The 19,106-nt window shown below is 41.1% G+C and overlaps 1 protein-coding gene across 2 annotated transcripts in view; it reads left to right on the forward strand.

Annotated features, from left to right (window-relative positions):
• The window catches only part of Mapre1 (microtubule associated protein RP/EB family member 1), a 36,073-nt gene that overhangs the window by 5,604 nt on the left and 11,363 nt on the right, over nucleotides 1-19,106 (forward strand). Inside the window, exons 1-4 of one of the 2 annotated variants that reach the window (XM_078051615.1) lie at nucleotides 197-337; nucleotides 6,974-7,097; nucleotides 15,622-15,767; nucleotides 17,395-17,602. In XM_078051615.1, the coding sequence (XP_077907741.1) occupies nucleotides 6,977-7,097; nucleotides 15,622-15,767; nucleotides 17,395-17,602 (475 nt within the window). In that variant the 5' untranslated portion in view covers nucleotides 197-337; nucleotides 6,974-6,976. Of the gene's footprint in view, nucleotides 1-196; nucleotides 338-6,973; nucleotides 7,098-15,621; nucleotides 15,768-17,394; nucleotides 17,603-19,106 lie in introns of those variants that run through there. The other variant, XM_078051614.1, reaches the window with a different exon arrangement.

Here is a 19,106-nt window from a genome sequence, read left to right on the forward strand (position 1 = left end):
ACATGTAACTGGACCCCGCCTTCTAGGCAGAGTCACACCTTGCCTGAGGCGGGACTTCATTGGCTGCAGCCGACCACGTGCTCAGTAGCTGCACTCGGCGCCCCGCCTCCTGGACCTTAACAGTTGTCGATCAAAGGCTGAGCTCCGCCCCCGGCGCGCGGCCGAGTCCCTCTCTATAAAAGGAGCCGGCTGGCGTGACGAGCCCTTACGTCGGCGCGTCACGGGCGGGGGTGCGTGTGAGGTCATCGCGCGGGCGGGCGGGGTCGGGCGGTTTGAACGAGACGAAGACGGAACCGGAGCCGGGCGCGGGCAGTGGACGCGGTTCCGCCGAGAGCCGGTGAGGCGGCTAGCGGGAATAGGGCGGCGGCCTTGGGGGTGGCCGGGTGAGCCACGGCAGGCAGGCACAGGCAGGCCTTGCGGGAAGCCGCTCCACACGGCAATGCGGTTCAGGCCGGGTGGGGGAAGGGCGGGGCCGTGACCCGGAGCGCGCGGCCTGGGTTGAGGGGCGCGCGCTGTGCTCTTCTGGGGGCGGGGCCTCGGGCCGGAAGTGGGGGCTACTCCTCCGTGGCGTGGGGGCTTCTGGGCCGCTGCCGAGGTGTGGAACTCGCGCGGTGGCGATCGGAGGTCCCTGGGCGGTGGGCCCGGAGTGGGTGTGTGAGGGAGGTGGGCCTGCCGGGCGCTTTTGGAACCCGCAGAGTGCTAGGCGGTATTGCCTCTTGGGTGGGCTCGTTGTGGGGGTTTAGACGTCGGCTCGAGTCCTTGCTGGGCGACCCTGGGCAGGTGCTGTAATGTCTGGGTTTCAGCTTCCTCATCTGTAAAACGTGCACAGTAATACAACGTACAGAAAGGGCTTTGCATGGTGCTTGGCAAAAAGTAAGCCAGCTCCTTGTACTTCTTCCACTATGTGCTGGGCATCGTGCTACACACCCGGGGGTAGGCAGGCAAAGACATGCTCTCCAGAAGTCTGCCTCGTGAGGAGAGAGCTAGGAAAGGAAAATGAATACACAGACAAGATAATTTCTGTAATTACTAGGAGGACAATGTAGGGTGATACCACAGTGTATTTCCAGGTGGCCATTTCTTAGCTGCCCTGGGGATGCTACAGGGCAGAAACCGACCTATGCTCCATTTTGGGGAGGAGGGTAATGAGGCTCATTGAGGGAAGTTATTGCCAGACCTGGCATCCATTTCTTTGATGGGACGACGGGAGAATAGTAATAAAGATGGATCTTTATTAATTGGCACTTGTTGTGTGCCAGGCATTGTGTTCAATGTTTGATGTGGCATTATTTCATTTATATTCACACTGTCTTTTAGAGAGCTTATTTATTGACTTTGATGCTGGGTGAATCTAGGGCTCCATGCATGCTAGGCAAGAGCTTTATCACTGAATTATGTCCCCAGCCAACTTCATTTTACAAATGAGTCTGAGACTCTAATGAGTAGTGAAGTGACTTGCCTATGCTGCTTGGCAAATGACTAAACCCACACCTGTGGCTTCAGAATCCAGGCTCTTAACCTTTATTTCACACTTTTCTTGAGTTTCTGAACTAGAAAGCCCATTTTGTTTAGATGGGCCTTTGGTTGTGGTGTGTCAGAGTGTGCATAGCAGTTTCTGACACAAGGGAAACTTTGCACCGGCACGCTTTTCAGTTCTGTGTTTTCAGCTAGATTCTCATTTAATTCTCACCACCACTCTGTGTAAAAGAGTGTTTTACCCATTTTACAGATGAACCATTTGTAAAATGTTTTTTTTTTCTTGGATTTATTTAGTTTGGTGCTAGGAATTGAACCTCAGGTTGTATCACTGAGCTATATCACCAATCCTTTTTATTTATTTATTTTTATTTAAAATTTTTTTTATTAGCTAGTCCTTTTTATTTTTGATCTAGAAATGGAGTCTTGCTAAGTTGTTGAGGCTCTAGCTTACGATCCTTCTGCTTCAGCCTGAGTCACCACTGGTGGGGAAAGTGTTTTATCCAGGGTCACATAACTCTTTTCTGGCACCTCCCTCCCGCTATTTCTGTAGGACACAGGGTTGTGCCTTGAGAGCAACTGGGTGCTCTTCAGCTAGCATTGAATTAGAACAAGTGATAGAACCTGCTAAGAGAGCTGCTGAAGGAAGAAAAGAGAGGGAGAGAGAGCGTGCTGTGCTAGCTGGTTAGACAGGGGGGCTTTTTCATGGTGATCAAAACTTGGATTGAAGAGTTCTGGAAAGGTAAGGTTTGTGGGTAGTCTTGGGTCTTCCATTGAGGCCAGACAATGGGATTCTTTTTTTTTTTTTTTTTAAATTTTAACTTGGTTTTATTTTCTTAGTTATAGATGGACACAATGCCTTTAATTATTTTTTTTATGTGGTGCTGAGGATCGCACCCAGTGCCTCACATGTGCTAGGCAAGCATTCTTACCTCTGAGCTACAACCCCAGGGCCAGGCAATGGAATTTTTTTTTTTTAAATATAATTTTATTTATTTATTTTTTTTAAGAGAGAGAGAGCGAGAGAGAAAGAGAATTTTAATATTTATTTTTTAGTTCTCGGCAGACACAACATCTTTGTTTGTATGTGGTGCTGAGGATCGAACCCGGCAGCACACATGCCAGTGGAGCACTACCACTTGAGCCACATCCCCAGCCCAGGCAATGGAATTTTTAATGAGGAAGAGCTAGAGGGAGCTATCGGTTTGAGAACTAGGCTATTTTGACTGCCTGGAAGAGCCGCTTAATTGCTCAAGTCAGTGAATGTTTATTGCACATCCACAGGGTGCCTAATCCTGTGTATTTAGTGACTGAAGAGTTTGTGGAGCACATGGGACTAGCTATTAATGTACTTACTGCTAATGAAAGAGTTTAAAATTATATGATGATGAAAGGCCACTAACCTTTTCTCAGCTGAGGTGTGGTCAGGAGACACGTGGCTTTATCAGCAGCTTAAATTTTATGGTAGCAGTGCACAACACCCAGTGTACACATGAATGTCATCAAGATAGACTGCAAGTGCTCAGCCTGGGACCATGTTTTTTTGTTTGGATGTTTCTCTTTGGTATTTGATATTAGCATTTTGCACATAATATACATTCCATTGATTTGCTCAGGGATTTAAAACAGGAGACACTATGTGATTTGTGATTCAGGAAATTTTTTCTGGCTGCTGTGTAAGAACAGATTGAGACCGAGTAATTTGAAGACTTGACAGTGGATTTCCATGAGGGATGGTGGTAACGGGTCTCAGGTACTGTTTTTAGTACTGAAGATAACGTGTGAAACAGGGTGGCAGCCTTGGGTCTTGTTTGTTGAATTCCTCTTATGTTTAATACAGTGGAGAGTATTTTATTTCTTATCTCATTTAAATTTCTCCATGCATAATTGGGAAGTACTTTATCACTGAATCACATTCCCAAGCCAAAATAAATAAATAAATCTTTTCAAATAGGTTGTATTAACTTACAAGATAATTGATGTACCTTGAGTTTCAGTAACTTGAACAAGATCACACAACTAATGAGAGACGGCCTCACATTAAAACCCAGGTTCTCCTGGTTTGAAGTCATTGGCTCTGTGCATGGAGTGGATTGCTTTCTGATCCTTGCCTGACCTAGGAATGGTTCAGAAATGAAGAAATACTGCCAATCTAATGTGATGATTACAGCAGTCATAGAGGTTTGAATGAAGTGTTCTGGAAAAACAGGGATTAATTTCCAATGGAGTCAGGAACTAAATTGTTTGGCTCTCTTGCATAACATGTTTTTATCAGCTGATTTCGGGAATGTGAGAGTGTTGATGGATTGCTTTCTAAAAAAAAGTTTATGTAGATACTTTTTTCTCTTTGTCATTGCCCTGTACATCCTGACAGCAGGTAGCTTTTAGTAGCCCTCACTGTGTGCAAGGCATTGTGTCAAGTGCAGTTGGGGATCTCTGAGGGCACAGAGCTGGTAAGTCTTTTAACTGTCTAGACCCCATTCACCCCTGCATAAGGAGATTGGATGGGTGGATCCCTGACTATTCTTGCTCTCACATTCTGTGTGGAGAATGTGGCTTACAAGGTAGATTACTGAAGAAGGTGGATGTGGGAAGTCCAACTCTACTCTAGGTGAGGGAACAGGTGCCGCAAGAGAACAAAAGGCTGGATTTGATGATAGTTCCAGATTGCTGTGAATCCCACCCCTCTTGCACCATTGGCAATGTTGATGTCTAATGAAATGAGGAAAACTATTATTGTTAAGGTCACTATAAAATCTGTGTTACGGGTATTCTCATGGTGACTGCCCAGGGGTTTCATTTAGATCTGAGTAGCCTGTCCTTATCCTCATACTGCATGAGTCTTCCCTCTCTGCTTCTCTTATCTCATATTGCTTGAGTCATACCTCCCTGCCTGCTCCTCTAGCAGCAGTTAAGGTGATCTTTTTCAGACTTTAATGAGATGAGACTTTGCCCTACTTAAAACTCAACAGTGGATTCATGTAACAGAATAAAGTCCGTATTCCTTACTGGGGTTGAAGAGCCCTAACATGATCTGGCCTCTTGACTTCTTTTCCCATTTGTGTTCCTGTTTTCCCTCTTGTTCATTAGGCTGTAGCATCATTCTTCCAGATGTGGTTGCTTCCTTCTGATTCTTAAGCTCTGCTGTCACTTCAGAGAGGCATCCCCTGCCATATTCCAAAACCCCCTTTGGCCAAGTGTTTGGTGTAAAATGAGATTTTTTGTGTTGGGTCATTGTCAGACTTCCCACTACTCGAATGTCACCTCCTACAGACAGGCACATTGTCCCTCTTGCATGTCTGTTTTCAGGTTCCTAGAATAGTGCCCAGTCTGTGGTAGAGATCAGCAAAATATTTATTTATTTTTGGTACTGGGGATTGAATACAGTGTTGTTTAATCATTGAACCATATCCCCAGCCCTTTTTTATTTTTTATTTTGAGACAGTTGCTTAGGGTCTGACTAAGTTGCTGAGGTTGGCCTGGAATCTTAAGATTCTCCTGCCTCGGCTTTCCCAGTCACTGGGATTACAGGTGTGCACCACTATGCCTGGCTTTAAGAAAATAATTTGTTGAGTGGGTGATGGATGATTCAAATGGGACTCCTCGACGATGGTATCCACATTTATTAGTGTTTTATTTGTTTTGTTTTTTGATTTTGCAGTGCTGGGGGATTAGACCCAGGGTCTCATACATGCTAGGCAAGTTCTCTACCACTAAGCTAGATCCCCAGCCATTTGTGTTTCAAGTGAGATTTATTACCTCAGTGTGGTGGTATGTGCCTATAAGTCCCTGCTACTTGGGAGGCTGAGGCAGGAGGATCACTTGAGCCCAGGAATTCAGGGCCAGCCTGAACAATGTAGCAAGACTCTAAAAAAGTATAATAAAATATAATTAAATTCAATGAGATTTGTTGCTTTATGTTTATGTTTTGAATTTGAAAACCTGGCAGAAAGGTGAGGGCAATGTTTTCTGAGAGAGTGGCTGATGGGTCTGGGCATGCTTGGCTGCCAATCCCCAGGGCCTCCCTTTCTTCACTTATAAAATGAGGAAAGTAAAAAAACAAAAAACAAAAAACAAAACAAAAAAACAAAAACGAAAGTACTTGTATAAAGACATGAATTGGCATGAACATACTTTACATACAAAGATATTAAAAATTGTGTTCTCTCTATATCATAATTGTAATGCATTTCTGCAGTCGTGTATTTAAAAAAATAAAGTCAATAAAAATAAGTAAGTAAGTAAATAAATAAATAAATAAAATGAGAAAGAAGTGGACCTTGCAGAGGGTTGTCAGGAGAATTAGTATCAAGGACTCTTCACTTGTAAGATTGTCATTTGGCATACCTTTATAGTATCTAGGTTATTGAAAATTATGAAAGTAGATAATAGTCTTTAAAGACAATTTGGTAAGTATTGAAAATGGTAAAAAGAAGTAATGAAAGAAAACTGTAAGCATTTTGATATCTTAATAAAAAACTTGGACTGATGAGTGTGTGTGTTCATGGTGCTAGGGATTAATCCCAGGACCTCATGCATGCTAAGATTAGGATGCCCTCTCTGAACTACACTGGAACTGATGTCTTTTAAATATAGAGTTCTCTTTTTTTGGTAAATATTTATTTTTTAGTTTTAGTTGGACACAATATCTTTATTTTATTTTTACATGGTGTTCAGGATCGAACCCAGAGCCTCATACATGCTAGGTGAGCGCTCTATCACTGAGCCACAATCCAAGCCCAACGTAAGAGTTCTTGTTTGTGCACCAGCCTCCCTCTATAAAGCCCTTTCCCTTTATTTAGTGCCTTTTATAGTTAAGATTTTTTTTCAGTCTCCTTAAGATGGGATCTAAATTTTAGGCTGACTGGTGTTGGAAAGTTTATTTCAGGCCATTTTCGTTTGTTTACCAGGGATTAAACCAGGTGCTTCAGAGCAACATCCCCTGTCTTGTTTTTGGGAGGGGGCATTAACAGGATTGAATTCAGGGGCACTTGACCACTAAGCCACATCCCCAGCCCTATTTTGTATTGTATTTAGAGACGGGGTCTTACTAAGTTACTTAATGCCTCACTTTGGCTGTGGTTGGCTCTGATCCTCCTGCGTTAGCCTCCCAAGCTACTGGGAATACAGGTGTGTGCCACTCTGCCCAGCCCTCAGTCCTTTTTATTTTTATTTTAAGATATCATCTTGCTTAGTTGCTGAGAATCTCATTAAATTGCTGAGGCTGACCTTGAACTTGTGATCCTCCTGCCTCAGCCTCCTGAGTTGAGATTACAGGTTATGTGCTACCTTGCCTGGCTTCTAAAGTCATCTATATACATGGAAGCCCAGGCTTATGACTGGAACACTAGTGTTTCTGGTTTGGCACCTTGGGGAAGAAGTTGAGGCTTACAAATTGGGTATTTTCTCAGGTTGACGATGGGTGACTAGGAAAGGCTTTCCCTCACTTGCATGCCTACCATAATATGAGCCCTTCTCTTTTCTGTGCATGTTGTAGAAGATGGCAGTGAACGTATACTCGACGTCAGTCACCAGTGATAACCTAAGTCGACATGACATGCTGGCCTGGATCAATGAGTCTCTGCAGTTGAATCTGACAAAGATTGAACAATTGTGCTCAGGTAAGAGAAATTCACTAGATCATTTTTCTAGGAAAGCCTTTAGGTTCTTTGGGTGCACTCATGCCTGTATCTGCCTACAGAGCCACACAGAGAAGCTGCCATTCCTTCCTGTCAGGCCTACCCTGCTTCCTCTTCTAAAAGGAGCTATGCTTAAATAGGCTATGCTTCTAGTCTACATGTCTACCCTCTTCTGCTGCAGAGACTGCATTCTGTGACCTGGAGCTCTGCCTCAACTTCTTATTCTTTTTTTTTTTAAAGAGAGAGTGAGAGAGGAGAGAGTGAGAGAGAGAGAGAGAATTTTTAATATTTATTTTTTAGTTCTCGGCGGACACAACATCTTTGTTGGTATGTGGTGCTGAGGATCGAACCCGGGCCGCACGCATGCCAGGCGAGCGCGCTACCGCTTGAGCCACATCCCCAGCCCTCAACCTCTTATTCTTGAACATCCAGATTTCAAATGTTTTGTTTGAGGACATTAATTGTAGTACTGTTGTAGGTTTTTTTTTTTTTTTTTTTTTTTGTGGTGCTGGAGATTGAATCCTGGGTCTTACTCACACATACCGAGTAAGTGCTCTACCACTGAACTACACCCCCCAGTCTTCTGGTTTTATTAGTTTATTACTGGCATTTATTACTTATGGAAAACACATGACCAAAGTCAGGCAAATGCCATTTGAGACTTTTTTTTTTTTAAAGTTGTAGATGGACACAAAACTTGATTTTTTTTTTTTTTTTAATTTTTTAAATATTTATTAGTTTTTGGCGGACCCAACATCTTTGTTTGTATGTGGTGCTGAAGATCGAACCTCGGCCGCATGCATGCCAGGCGAGTGTGCTACCGCTTGAGCCACATCCCCAGCCCACAAAACTTGATTTTACTGAACCCAGTTCTTCATATGTGTTAGGCAACTGCTCTACCACTGAGCTGCACCACCAGTTCCTTTAGCCAGTTTTAATAGAACTGCAATTTGGTAGGGAGTTAATGATTTTAAAGCAAGAATAAAAATGTGGTTTGTAAAAAAAAAAAAAAAAAAAAATGTGGTTTGTTTCTGTATGTACTGACTGTATAACATTTAGAAAACTAGTAAACAAATAAAAAACCTAAAATTCCATTTTCCAGGAAAGCCACTAGTTGGATCCTTCCTGTCACATTTCTGTGTATAATTTGTGTATGTGTGTATCCCGAGTTTTTGCAAATTTAATATTATATTGTGCATATTCTCCAGTATCATTAATTTAGAAATACTACTTTGAACAGCTGTATACTTTTTTTTGTTGGTACTGGAGATGGAACCCAGAGCTTTGTGCATGCTAGGCAAGCACTCCTACCATTGAGCTATATCTCCAGTCCTTTTTGTTTTGAGACAAGAGCTTGCTAAGTTTCCCAGGCTAGTCTTGAACTTGTGATCCTCCTGCCTCAGCTGACCAAGCCACTGGGATTATAGGCATGCATCACCATGTCCAGCTCCTTTATGGACTTCTCTCTCATTTCTTGAGAGTTCTGCTGACTATTTCTGAGTTCTAACATAGTAAAGAACATGTCAGGCTTATTAAAATTGGATTTTCCACCAATAGGAGATGATATCAGAAATATGCCAGAAAAAGGATGGGATGTGTGTCCTACTAGTACTTAAATTCGTGCCTTGGGGGTGGGCTTAGTGGTAGAGCACTTGCCTAGCATAAATAAGGTCCTGGGTTTATCCCTAGCACCACTCTCCCCCCCAAAAAAAATTATGGGATAGACAATCAGAAACCCTCTGTCTCTTTTAGTAATAAGAACAGTAATCATTTACTTGTATGCCAGGATCATTTAAATGCTTTTGAAACCTTTCCATTTATTTCTTACTGTACTTTGATGAGGTAGGTATGGTTGCTCTCTGTTTTCAGATGAAAAAGATGGTTTAGAGAAGTAACAAGACCAGCTTTGTACAGCTAAAAACAGAATTGGGATCTGAACCTTTGTCTAAATCAAGAACCTATATTCTTCAACCCCTACTCCCTAGTTGCTCTTTGAACTTTCTCTTTATTAACAGGTGCCATTTGGATTGTTTTTTTTTTTTTAAAGAGAGAGTGAGAGAGGAGAGAGAGAGAGAGAGAGAATTTTTTTTAATATTTATCTTTTAGTTCTCAGCAGACACAACATCTTTTGTTGGTATGTGGTGCTGAGAATCGAACCCGGGTCGCACGCATACCAGGCGAGCGCGCTACCGCTTGAGCCACATCCCCAGCCCTTTTTTTTTTTTTTAAGAGAGAGAATTTTAATATTTATTTATTTTTTCTTAGTTCTCGGCGGACACAACATCTTCGTTTGTATGTGGTGCTGAGGATCGAACCCGGGCCGCAGCCATTTGGATTGTTTAAAATTACTGCTGTTTCTGATTTTTGTTTTCCTCCCAAGTTCATTTTCTGTATTTCCTCTGCATCGTACCACTCCCAGGACCTACTCTTAGTCTTAGTTTCATTTGCTAATTTCCCCTGTGAGGTTTAATATCTCTCTTTTTTTTAATATTTATTTTTATTTGGACACCATATCTTTGTTCATTTATTTTTATGTGGTGCTGAGGATCGAACCCAGGGCCTCGCATGTGCTGGGCGAGCGCTCTACCACTGAGCCACAACCCCAGCCCCTAATCTCTATCTTATGGTCAGAGGGAGGTTACCACTGAAGTGGTCCCCAAGAGAATCGAACCCGGGTCGCACGCATACCAGGCGTTAAATGTTAAATTTAATTTAAATGTTAAATGTTAAATTAATGTTTGTTAAACATTAATTACTTTGCTAGTTGTAGACAACAGTTTTTAGCCTTAGATTTGTGTTGCTTTTCTCCTGTTTTTTGTTAAGTTTCCAGAGTATCATGCCCCCATTTGTTTGAGACTTTTAAAACACTTCTTTGCCTCATGATCTGTGACTGATGTGGAGATGAGGTCATTCTTGTTCTTATTAGAGACAGCTTTTTTTTTACTAGCAGTTTCTCCCTAAAATTGACCTCTTTCTATAAATATCCTGCAAAGTATATCTCACTTAGTTAATTGGAAAATGCATTCTCTTTTCATGTGTAGATAAATTGAAATGTGCCTGTCTAGCCACAGGTCCTTCAGCCAGGGAGATGTCATTTATAGGCCTGGGCATGTAAAGAGGCTCCAGTCTACCTTGAGCCATGTGACTTTGGACAAGTTCTGTTATGTTCTAGTTCCTTATTTGCAAACTTGGACAGTAGTAGCTGGCCTAGCCCACCTGTTTGGTTGTTATTGAGAATCCCCTGTAATAATAGCTCTTAGGTATTGATTCTGTGTCACACCCTGGAGATGAGTGCAGCTCTCTGAGAGGGCACATATTCATTTATAGGTGGGAAGATTGCTCATGAGGCATAACTTGTGCATTCCAGATCCTTGTTTTCAATCTATATGTTTCTGATTATCCAACCCACATGCTTTCTACTGCCTTACATATTATGTCTTTTTTTTTTTTTTTGGTATTATGGATTGAACCTATGAGTGCTTAACCACTGAGCCATATTCTCTGCCTTTTTTGAGACGGGGTCTTGCTGAGTTGCCAAGGCTGGCTTGAATTTGTGATCCTCCTGCCTCAGTCTTCTGAGCTGCTGGGATGTAGGCATGAGCCCCAGCGCCCAGCTACATGTTATGTCTTAAAGAAGCATTTGGAAGAGAATTAGACAGATTTAAATTTCATGTAATTAATTACAATGACATTGTTTCACTGTAGAATATGTGAGGTGTTTCAATTTTACATGATGCCTGCCACTTTTCTTATCTGAGATAAAGTACTTTTCCCTGTTAGAAAATGGTAAGTGCAGGATACTTCTGTGTTTTGTAAATAAGGTTACTCATTCATAAATAGCCTTCCTCTTGAAGCCATGTAGGATCTCTCTTAGAGTATGATGCATTTTGTTTTATGTTGATGTTTTGAAAACTGGATCTTGCTTCTAGTGTGAGAAACAGGATGAACTGTAAACACTGCCCTGAAGATGGCCTGCTACCAGGGATTGGAATCAGGGAAGGGGAGACTCCTCAACTCTTCGTGCTTTCTGAGACCCAAGGGAGATCCTCAGCTGTTCTTACTGGTGCCTCATCCTTCCTGGTCTTATAACTAACAAACACATGATCAAGTAGACCAGAATTCTCCAAGTTTAATAAGTAGGAAGTTTTCCCTTGAATGTAAGAAAAACACAGATTTACTGTTCTATCTAAAGTTCTATCTAACTTCCTACTTTGGAGACCCAGTTGTCAAGTATTATGGAAAGAGTGATCAAGGAAAAAATCTGACCACAGAGAATGATTTTGATGGGGAATTGCTTTTGTCAGAAAGAGATTGCTGTTTGCATTTTGCCTGCCGTAACACTGTCCTCCCAGTTCCATTCCATGTCAGACTGTAATGCATTTTCCTCAAAGATCCTGCATGTTGCTTTGTACACAGAGGGACCTTACTAAATGTTCTCCATTCTCCTCTCTGTATTCTCCCTCTCTACCTGGCCTCCTTCATAGTTCTTGTTCTGCAAAAAATAGGAGGGGTATATAAGCTTCCTTTTCTTCCAGTTTATTGTGTGGCCCTGATGGCCGTTGAGTTCATATAAGGCAGCTGTCTTATTAGTGCTGCCTGTTAATGGCCTTGGCCTTCTACTCTGACCATGCCATTAACCAGGCCTCCCCTGCTGCCTTCTGGTCTGGTATTGCTGTCTGGTATATTTTTTCTTACCTCTCTCATTACCTAAATCCTAGCTTTGTATTCTCCTCAAGGTGGCTTCCTTTTCCAAGTACTATTCATTTAAGGACATGATTCTACTTTACTCCTAGTGTTTAAGTAACATCTTTTGAAGCTAATTACAAATTCTCTTTGTCTTCTGAAGGACTTTGAGATCTACCCCCTTTCCTAGTAGCTCACTGCTGCTACAGTGGCTTCCTAAAAGGATACTGGGTTCCTTCTAACTTCCCTATCCGCCTCCTCCTCTTACACTGCATCAGTCTGCAGCCTTTCTTTTTTGAGGGGTTGGGGGGGTGGGTGGGTACCAGGAATGAACCCAGGGGTGCTTGACTACTTAGCTACATTCCCAGCCCTTTTTATTTTTAAATTTTATATATGTATATATGTATATATGTACTGTATGTGTTTGTATAAGCAAAAATGGCTGTTTACCTGTATGCTGAGTGTATGGGTTCTCTCCTTTGATAGCGTGTTTAATTACACTGTCCTAAATTGGGCACAGTGGGACATGCCTCTAATCCTAGCTGCTCAGGAGGCTGAGGCAGGAGAATTGCAAGTTCAAAGCTAGCCTAAGCAACTTAGTGAGACCCTATCTCAATATAAAAAAAATAGAAAGGGCTGGGGATGTAGTTAAGTGGTTAAATGCCTCTGGGTTCAATCCCTGGTACCCTCCCACCCACCTCCCCTGCAAAAAAAAAAAAAAAAAAAATCCCAAACCACTGTGCTATTATCTATTTCAGAAGCCACTGTATTTTCTTTTATGGCTATGTGTTATTGTGATTTCTTTGTGTCAATCTTCTATTGATGGAATGGATATTTAGTTTATTTCTAGTCTATTGCCCTTGGAAAATCATTGCTGTAATTAACGTATAAGCACACATGTGTTGTACAACTTTATTGCCTATTTTAAAACCAAAATTGTATTTTTCCCATGTTGAAATATCCTGAGCTTGAATTTTAATGTTTTTATTAATGACTCCTCACAGCCCTCTCTTTCCAGATTTTATTCATCATTTAAGATCACTCAAGTTTCACCTACTCCATGAAGCCTTGAACACTTTCAATTTAATAGTCATATGTGTTTCCTGTATGTTAATATTAAAGCGTTGAGAGTTCTTAAACTTTGGTCTTCTGATAGGTGAGCATCTCTTTTGTGCAGACTATTGGCTGCAGCTTTCATTTAACTCCCCTGACCTGAAAAGGTTGAGCCAGTGCACTTGAGATAAGCAAGCGTTTGACACTGGTGCACATCCTGCTCTTGGGTTTGGTTTCTGCTTGTAGCACAGAGCCTGTTAAAATGGCGTTGTGGCAGTCAGTGCCATGATATATCCTACACTCTGAGTCCTTGAGCCATCGATTATGTGGGCCTGTACTTATTCTGCAGATTGATGGGCCAGAGGCACCAAAGTGAAATCTTCTTCTAGTCCTGCTTGTGTTGTCAGCATTTGCCCTTGTCTTGGTCACATTGTTATTAAGTCAGAGACTGGAAGGAAGGCCCCTTTTACACACCTGTTCTTTTCCCAGTTGAGACATATAGACCAGGAGTTTTCAACTCTTCCTGTAAAAAGCATTGATGAGCTTTTTTCTTTAACAAATTTAACCTTTTTTTTGGTACCGGGGATTGAACTCAGGGGCACTCAACCACTGAGCCACATCCCTAGCCCTCTTTTGTATTTTATTTAGAGACAGGGTCTCACTGAATTGCTTAGCACCTGGCCATTGCAGAGGCTGGCTTTGAATTCCTGATCCTCCTGCCTCAGCCTCCCCAGAAGCTGGGATTACAGTCGTGCACCACTGCGCCTGGCAGAAATTTAACCTTTTTTGTATTCTTATTATATATATAATATTCACTGTATTACGTAGCCAAATATTGAAAAACTATAATGCATTCTGCATCATCCCTCATGGTCATTATTGATCATTTTTAGTCTACAAAACAAATTCCTATGGCTTCATTTAATACTTTATGTTTTTTGGTTTTTGTGTGCATATATATTAAGATATTTTTACACATGTAAAGATACCTTATGGTTATGTTTTTCTGTCTTGCGTATTCATTAAATGTTATATCTTGAGGTTCCCCCCCCCCCAAAGTGAACAAACATAGTTTGAATGTTTGCATGAAATTCTGCAATATTGTGGCTCATGCCTGGGGATGCTGAGGTAAGAGAAAAGTTTTGGGATTTATAGGTTCCCTTTACAACTTTTTGTTAATTGTGGCCCAGCTACTGGGGATGCTGAGGTAAGAGAATTGGAAGTTCCAGACCAACCTGGGCAAATCAGTGAGATACGGTCTCAAAATAAAAAGGGCTGGGGATGTAACTTTGTGGTAGAGCTAGATTCAGTACTCAATAGTGGGGAACAAATTTTTGTTAGGATTATATGTTAAAAGTTATGTAGTTGATCTTACTGTGAGAAGTATGGTACTTAACATTTTTTACTCTGGTGAATACAGTTATAATCAGTTTTATACATAAATCTTTGTCCTTTAATTTTTTTTCTTTTTTGGTACTGGGAATTGACCCTAGGGGTGCTTAATCACTGAGCCCCATCCCCAACCCTTTTTATTTTCTTTGCTTGTTTTTGGTACTGGGGATTGAACCCAGAGGTGCTTTGCCACAGAGATATATTCCCAACTCTTTTGTTTTATTTTGTTTTTAATCTTTATTTGTTTATTTTTTTATGTGGTGCCAGGATCAAACCCAATGCCTCAGGCATGCTAGGTAAGCGCCCTACCACTGAGCCACAACCTTGGCCCATCCCCAGCTCTTTTTATTTTGAGACAGGTTCTCTTAGATTACTGAGGCTGGCCTTGAACTTGCAATCCTCCTGCATTAGCCTTCGGAATTACAGGCGTGTACCAGCCCATTTTTATGTTTTATTTAGAGACAAGGCCTTATTGAGGGTCAGCTAAGTTGCTGAGGCTGGCTTTGAACTTGCAATCCTCCTACTTCAGCTTCTGTTGGAGCTAGGATTACACCGGGCACCACTGTTCCCTGCTAGGAATTGTTTCTTTACTCAGCTCTACTGTATCCTGTGAAGGCCTCTGGTGATATGGAAAAGAACAGTTGGATGAGAATTGAGGTTACTTGGATGTGGGTTGGTCTCTGGCTTCTGTAGTTTTGAGTCACAGTTTTCGGATATCAGTTTAAATTTTTTTTTCCAACCTTTCTTTTTCTTCGGTGCTGAGGATTGAACCCAGGGGTGCTTAACCACTGAGGTACATCCCCAGCCCTTTTCATATTTAATTTTGAGACAGAGTCTCCATAAGTTGCAGAGGCTGGCTTCAAACTTGGGCTTCTCCTGCCTCAGTCTCTTTAATTGCTGAAGTTACAGGTGTGTACCACTGTGCCTGGCTGTCATCATGATTTCTAATAAGAAATAGGAGTTTTAAAATTTCATAGATATTCTTTTTCTTGTTAATAGGCTTCCAAATTGCAACTGTGTTGTGGAATTTATCAGGTAAAACCAGTGTTGTTAATAGATTTTTAAAAATTGACTTTGAATTGAGCCACCCCAGTCCTTTTTGATTTTTTTATTTTGAGACAGGATCTTGCTAAGTTGTTTAGGGCCTCATTAAATTGCTGAGGCTGGCCTTGAACACAGTCCTCCTACTTCAGCCACTTGCTTCAGCCTCCCAAGTTGTTTGATTATATAGGTGTTTGCCACTCTGGCGAAGTTTTGGGATTTATAGGTTCCTTTTACAACTTTTTGTTAAGTTGTATTTGGGAAAAAGTTCACATTTCTTTAATAGTAGTGTTTGGCGTCTGGTGTTTATGGGCTTTTTGTATTGTTGTTCATTCAGGAGCTGCCTATTGTCAGTTTATGGACATGCTATTCCCGGGCTCTGTTGCCTTGAAGAAAGTGAAATTCCAAGCTAAGCTAGAACATGAATATATCCAGAACTTCAAAATACTACAAGCAGGTTTTAAGAGGATGGGAGTTGACAAAGTAAGTAAATTTTATTCCTTTTTTTATATTTTTTTTAACTAATGATTGTTACTAAAGATACTTACGGTAGCCCATGACTTTTGGTGTTTCCTTTTCCCAATTTATATAGCTATCTTTTCTCTACTTAACATAATTTATAGAGAGCGAAGTTTCCCTGTACTGTCCTACCTCTACATTGCCGTCTTCTGTCTTCATTATGTGTGAATGTAGTAACTATTTGGAAGCAAATATATATTTTTTGGGGGTGGGGTGGGGTGGGTACCGGGGTTTGAACTCAGGGGCACTTGACCACTGAGCCACATCCCCAGCCCTATTTTGTATTTTATTTAGAAACAGAGTCTCACTGAATTACTTAGTGCAATCCTCCTGCCTCAGCCTCTTCAGCATCTGGGATTCCAGGCATGCACCACTGGGCCTGGCCAACCTATATATTTGTTAATAATGATTTAAAAAAAAACCTTTTTAAAAATTCTCTAGTAGTTTAATGTAATCTCTGGATTTATTTCAGTAAAGCACTGTATATGAATAAGTAGTTTCAATAGAGAAGATTCTAGAAATATTTCCTTTTTATGCAGAGGCTGAGGAGGATCCCTGGGGGGTGCTGGGAAGTCCCTGCTGTCTCAAGATTATTTGATGGTACCAGAAACGGTCCACCAGATTTCATTAGCTCAAGCATATAATAGATTGCAAAATTAAGGAGTTACCAAATTTATCTTTTAAAGCCATTTTTAGGAATATAACTTTTGTTTGGTAAAACTTATAATACCCCCTAAGTATCTTGCTGGTATATCTTTTTTTTTTTTTTTTTTAAGAGAGAATTTTTTAGTATTTATTTTTTAGTTTCGGCAGACACAACATCTTTGTTTGTATGTGGTGCTGAGGATCGAACCCGGGCTGCAAGCATGCCAGGCGAGCGTGCTACCGCTTGAGCCACATCCCCAGCTCTATATCTGGTTTTTATTTATTTTGAAATCAGTCTTAATAATTATTTCTTTCATTTGAGTATATTATGTAAAATAAGCATTTATAAGAACATCATGTAGTTCCTAGGCATGATTTAAATAGTTGTAGCTTATACACAATAATTTTTCTATTTTTTATGGAATTATATATGTACTCACATGTGTGTGTATGTGAGTGTGTGTGTGTGTGTGTGTGTTTGTGTGTTTGTGTGTTTGTGTTGGGTTTTTTTTGGTGGTGCTGGGGATTGATCCTACGTTCCCACATCCCTAGCCCTTTTGAAAACAAACTGAACAAAACTTGGCTGGTAAACTTACAGGGGTTTAGCATCAAGTTCTCTAAAAACATTTATGTTTTGGTACTGAGGATTGAACCAAAGGGTGCTTAACCAGTGAATCACATCCTCAGCGTATTTTGTATCTTATTTTGAGATAGGGTCTTGCTAAGTTGCTTTAGGGCTTCACTAAGTGTAGAGGGTAGCCTTGAACTTGGAATCCTCCTGCCTTAGCCCTCTGAGTTTCTGGGATTACAGGTGTGTACCATCAGGCCCAGCTCTAAAATATTATTTTTCTTCACTTTGACAGAACTTTGTATTGATTTGGGGCTTGGACAGATTGAGTGCCAAAAGCTTCACTTTGGGCTAAACAGTCTTGGTTTTTCTTTGCAGATAATTCCTGTGGATAAATTAGTAAAAGGAAAATTTCAGGATAATTTTGAGTTCGTGCAGTGGTTCAAGAAGTTTTTTGATGCAAACTATGATGGAAAAGACTATGACCCTGTAGCTGCCAGACAAGGTCAAGAGACCGCGGTTGCTCCCTCTCTTGTTGCTCCAGCTCTTAATAAACCGAAGAAACCTCTCAGCTCGAGCAGTGCAGGTAAGCAGACACCTCCAATCATCATTTCCAAATAATAATAGTATTCCAGATATTCATTCATTTGATATCGAACCAGGTTTTTTTAAATTTATTTGTTTTTATTTTTTGGCAGTACTGGGCATTGAACCCAGGGATGCTCTATCACTGAGCTGTATCACCCAGACCCCCCCCCCCTTTTTTTTTTTTTAACTTTGAGACAGGGTTTTGCTAAGTCACCAAGACTTGTTTTAAGTTTGTAGTTCCTTTACCTTGGTCTCCCAAGATTATCTGGGGATTATAGGTGCGCACACCTGGATCTCAATTAAAATTTTTAAGTAAACATAGGCTTGGGAATTTTCTAAAGCATAATCTCTGGCATGTGACAAGAGCATTGATTCTGCCTTGAGGCAAATTGTGTTTGTTCTGTGCAACCCTGTGTGAGCCCTTTCACCTCTTCCCCATAGTTTCTTTCTCTATAAAATGGGAAGTTTAGTCCTTGGCCAGAGGCTCTTTTTGAGACCTGAACAAATTACTTTATGTTATTATGTGAAAGCTTTTCAGTTGTGTGGAATAGAAACCCTCAGCTCACATAAGAGAGTTTTATCTATGTGGTGAAGACAGAGGCATTTCACAGAGCCTCCCAGGCATGTTACAATCTGAATTCCTGAATTTCTAGCACCAAAGGAGCCTTCTAGGTCGAGGGTTGTCGTAGGCTGTTTTCATCATCCTGCTGGCTAGTCTATAGTTTTGTGCTTACTCCTGACTTCCCTGCCTCCTGAGGGCTTGAACTCTGAGCGGCTGTAGCTTGCTCTAATACATAGTCTGGGAGGCAGGGGGAGGGGCTTTTTAAGAGATTTCTGAAGACGGTATTTGCTGATAGGTTTCCCAAGATGTTTTGCAGTAGTATATACACAGATTATATGTATTTGTTGGGGCATGGTATATTTTTTACAGGTGCTTCATTCCTCCTTTTCCAGAAGATGACAAGAATATTAGTTAAGATCCCACAGTGTCTTGAGAGAGTCTGATCATCCGGTAGAGAGGATAGATTAAGTACTTTTAAAATAGCTTTAGTTGACATAGTTCACATGCTATATATTTCACTTGTTTAAAATGTTTAAATTTTTTTTTTTTTTTTTAAAGTACATTTGAAGAGTTGTGACTGGGTGCAGTGACACAATGCCAGTAATCCAGCTACTTGGGAGGCTGAGCCAGGAGGATTGTAAATTCCAACATCAGCCTGGGTTATTTAGTGAAACCCTGTCTGACAATAAAATAAAAAGGGTTGGGGTTATATCACAGTCGTAGAGTTCCCCTGGGTTCAATCTCCAGTACTACCAAAAAAAAAAAAAGTCATGTAACCATTATAGCAGACAATTGTAGATGATATTTATCACCCCAAACAGAAACATTCTGTGTTCCTAATAGTAGTCACTTTTCATTTCCCAGCTCTTCTGCCTTCCCCCAAACCCTAGGCAGCCCCTGATCTACTTTCTGTTTATTGTTTTGCCTGTTCTGGACATTT

The sequence above is a fragment of the Ictidomys tridecemlineatus genome, chromosome 5, assembly GCF_052094955.1.
Source record: "Ictidomys tridecemlineatus isolate mIctTri1 chromosome 5, mIctTri1.hap1, whole genome shotgun sequence".
Lineage (NCBI taxonomy): Eukaryota > Metazoa > Chordata > Mammalia > Rodentia > Sciuridae > Ictidomys > Ictidomys tridecemlineatus.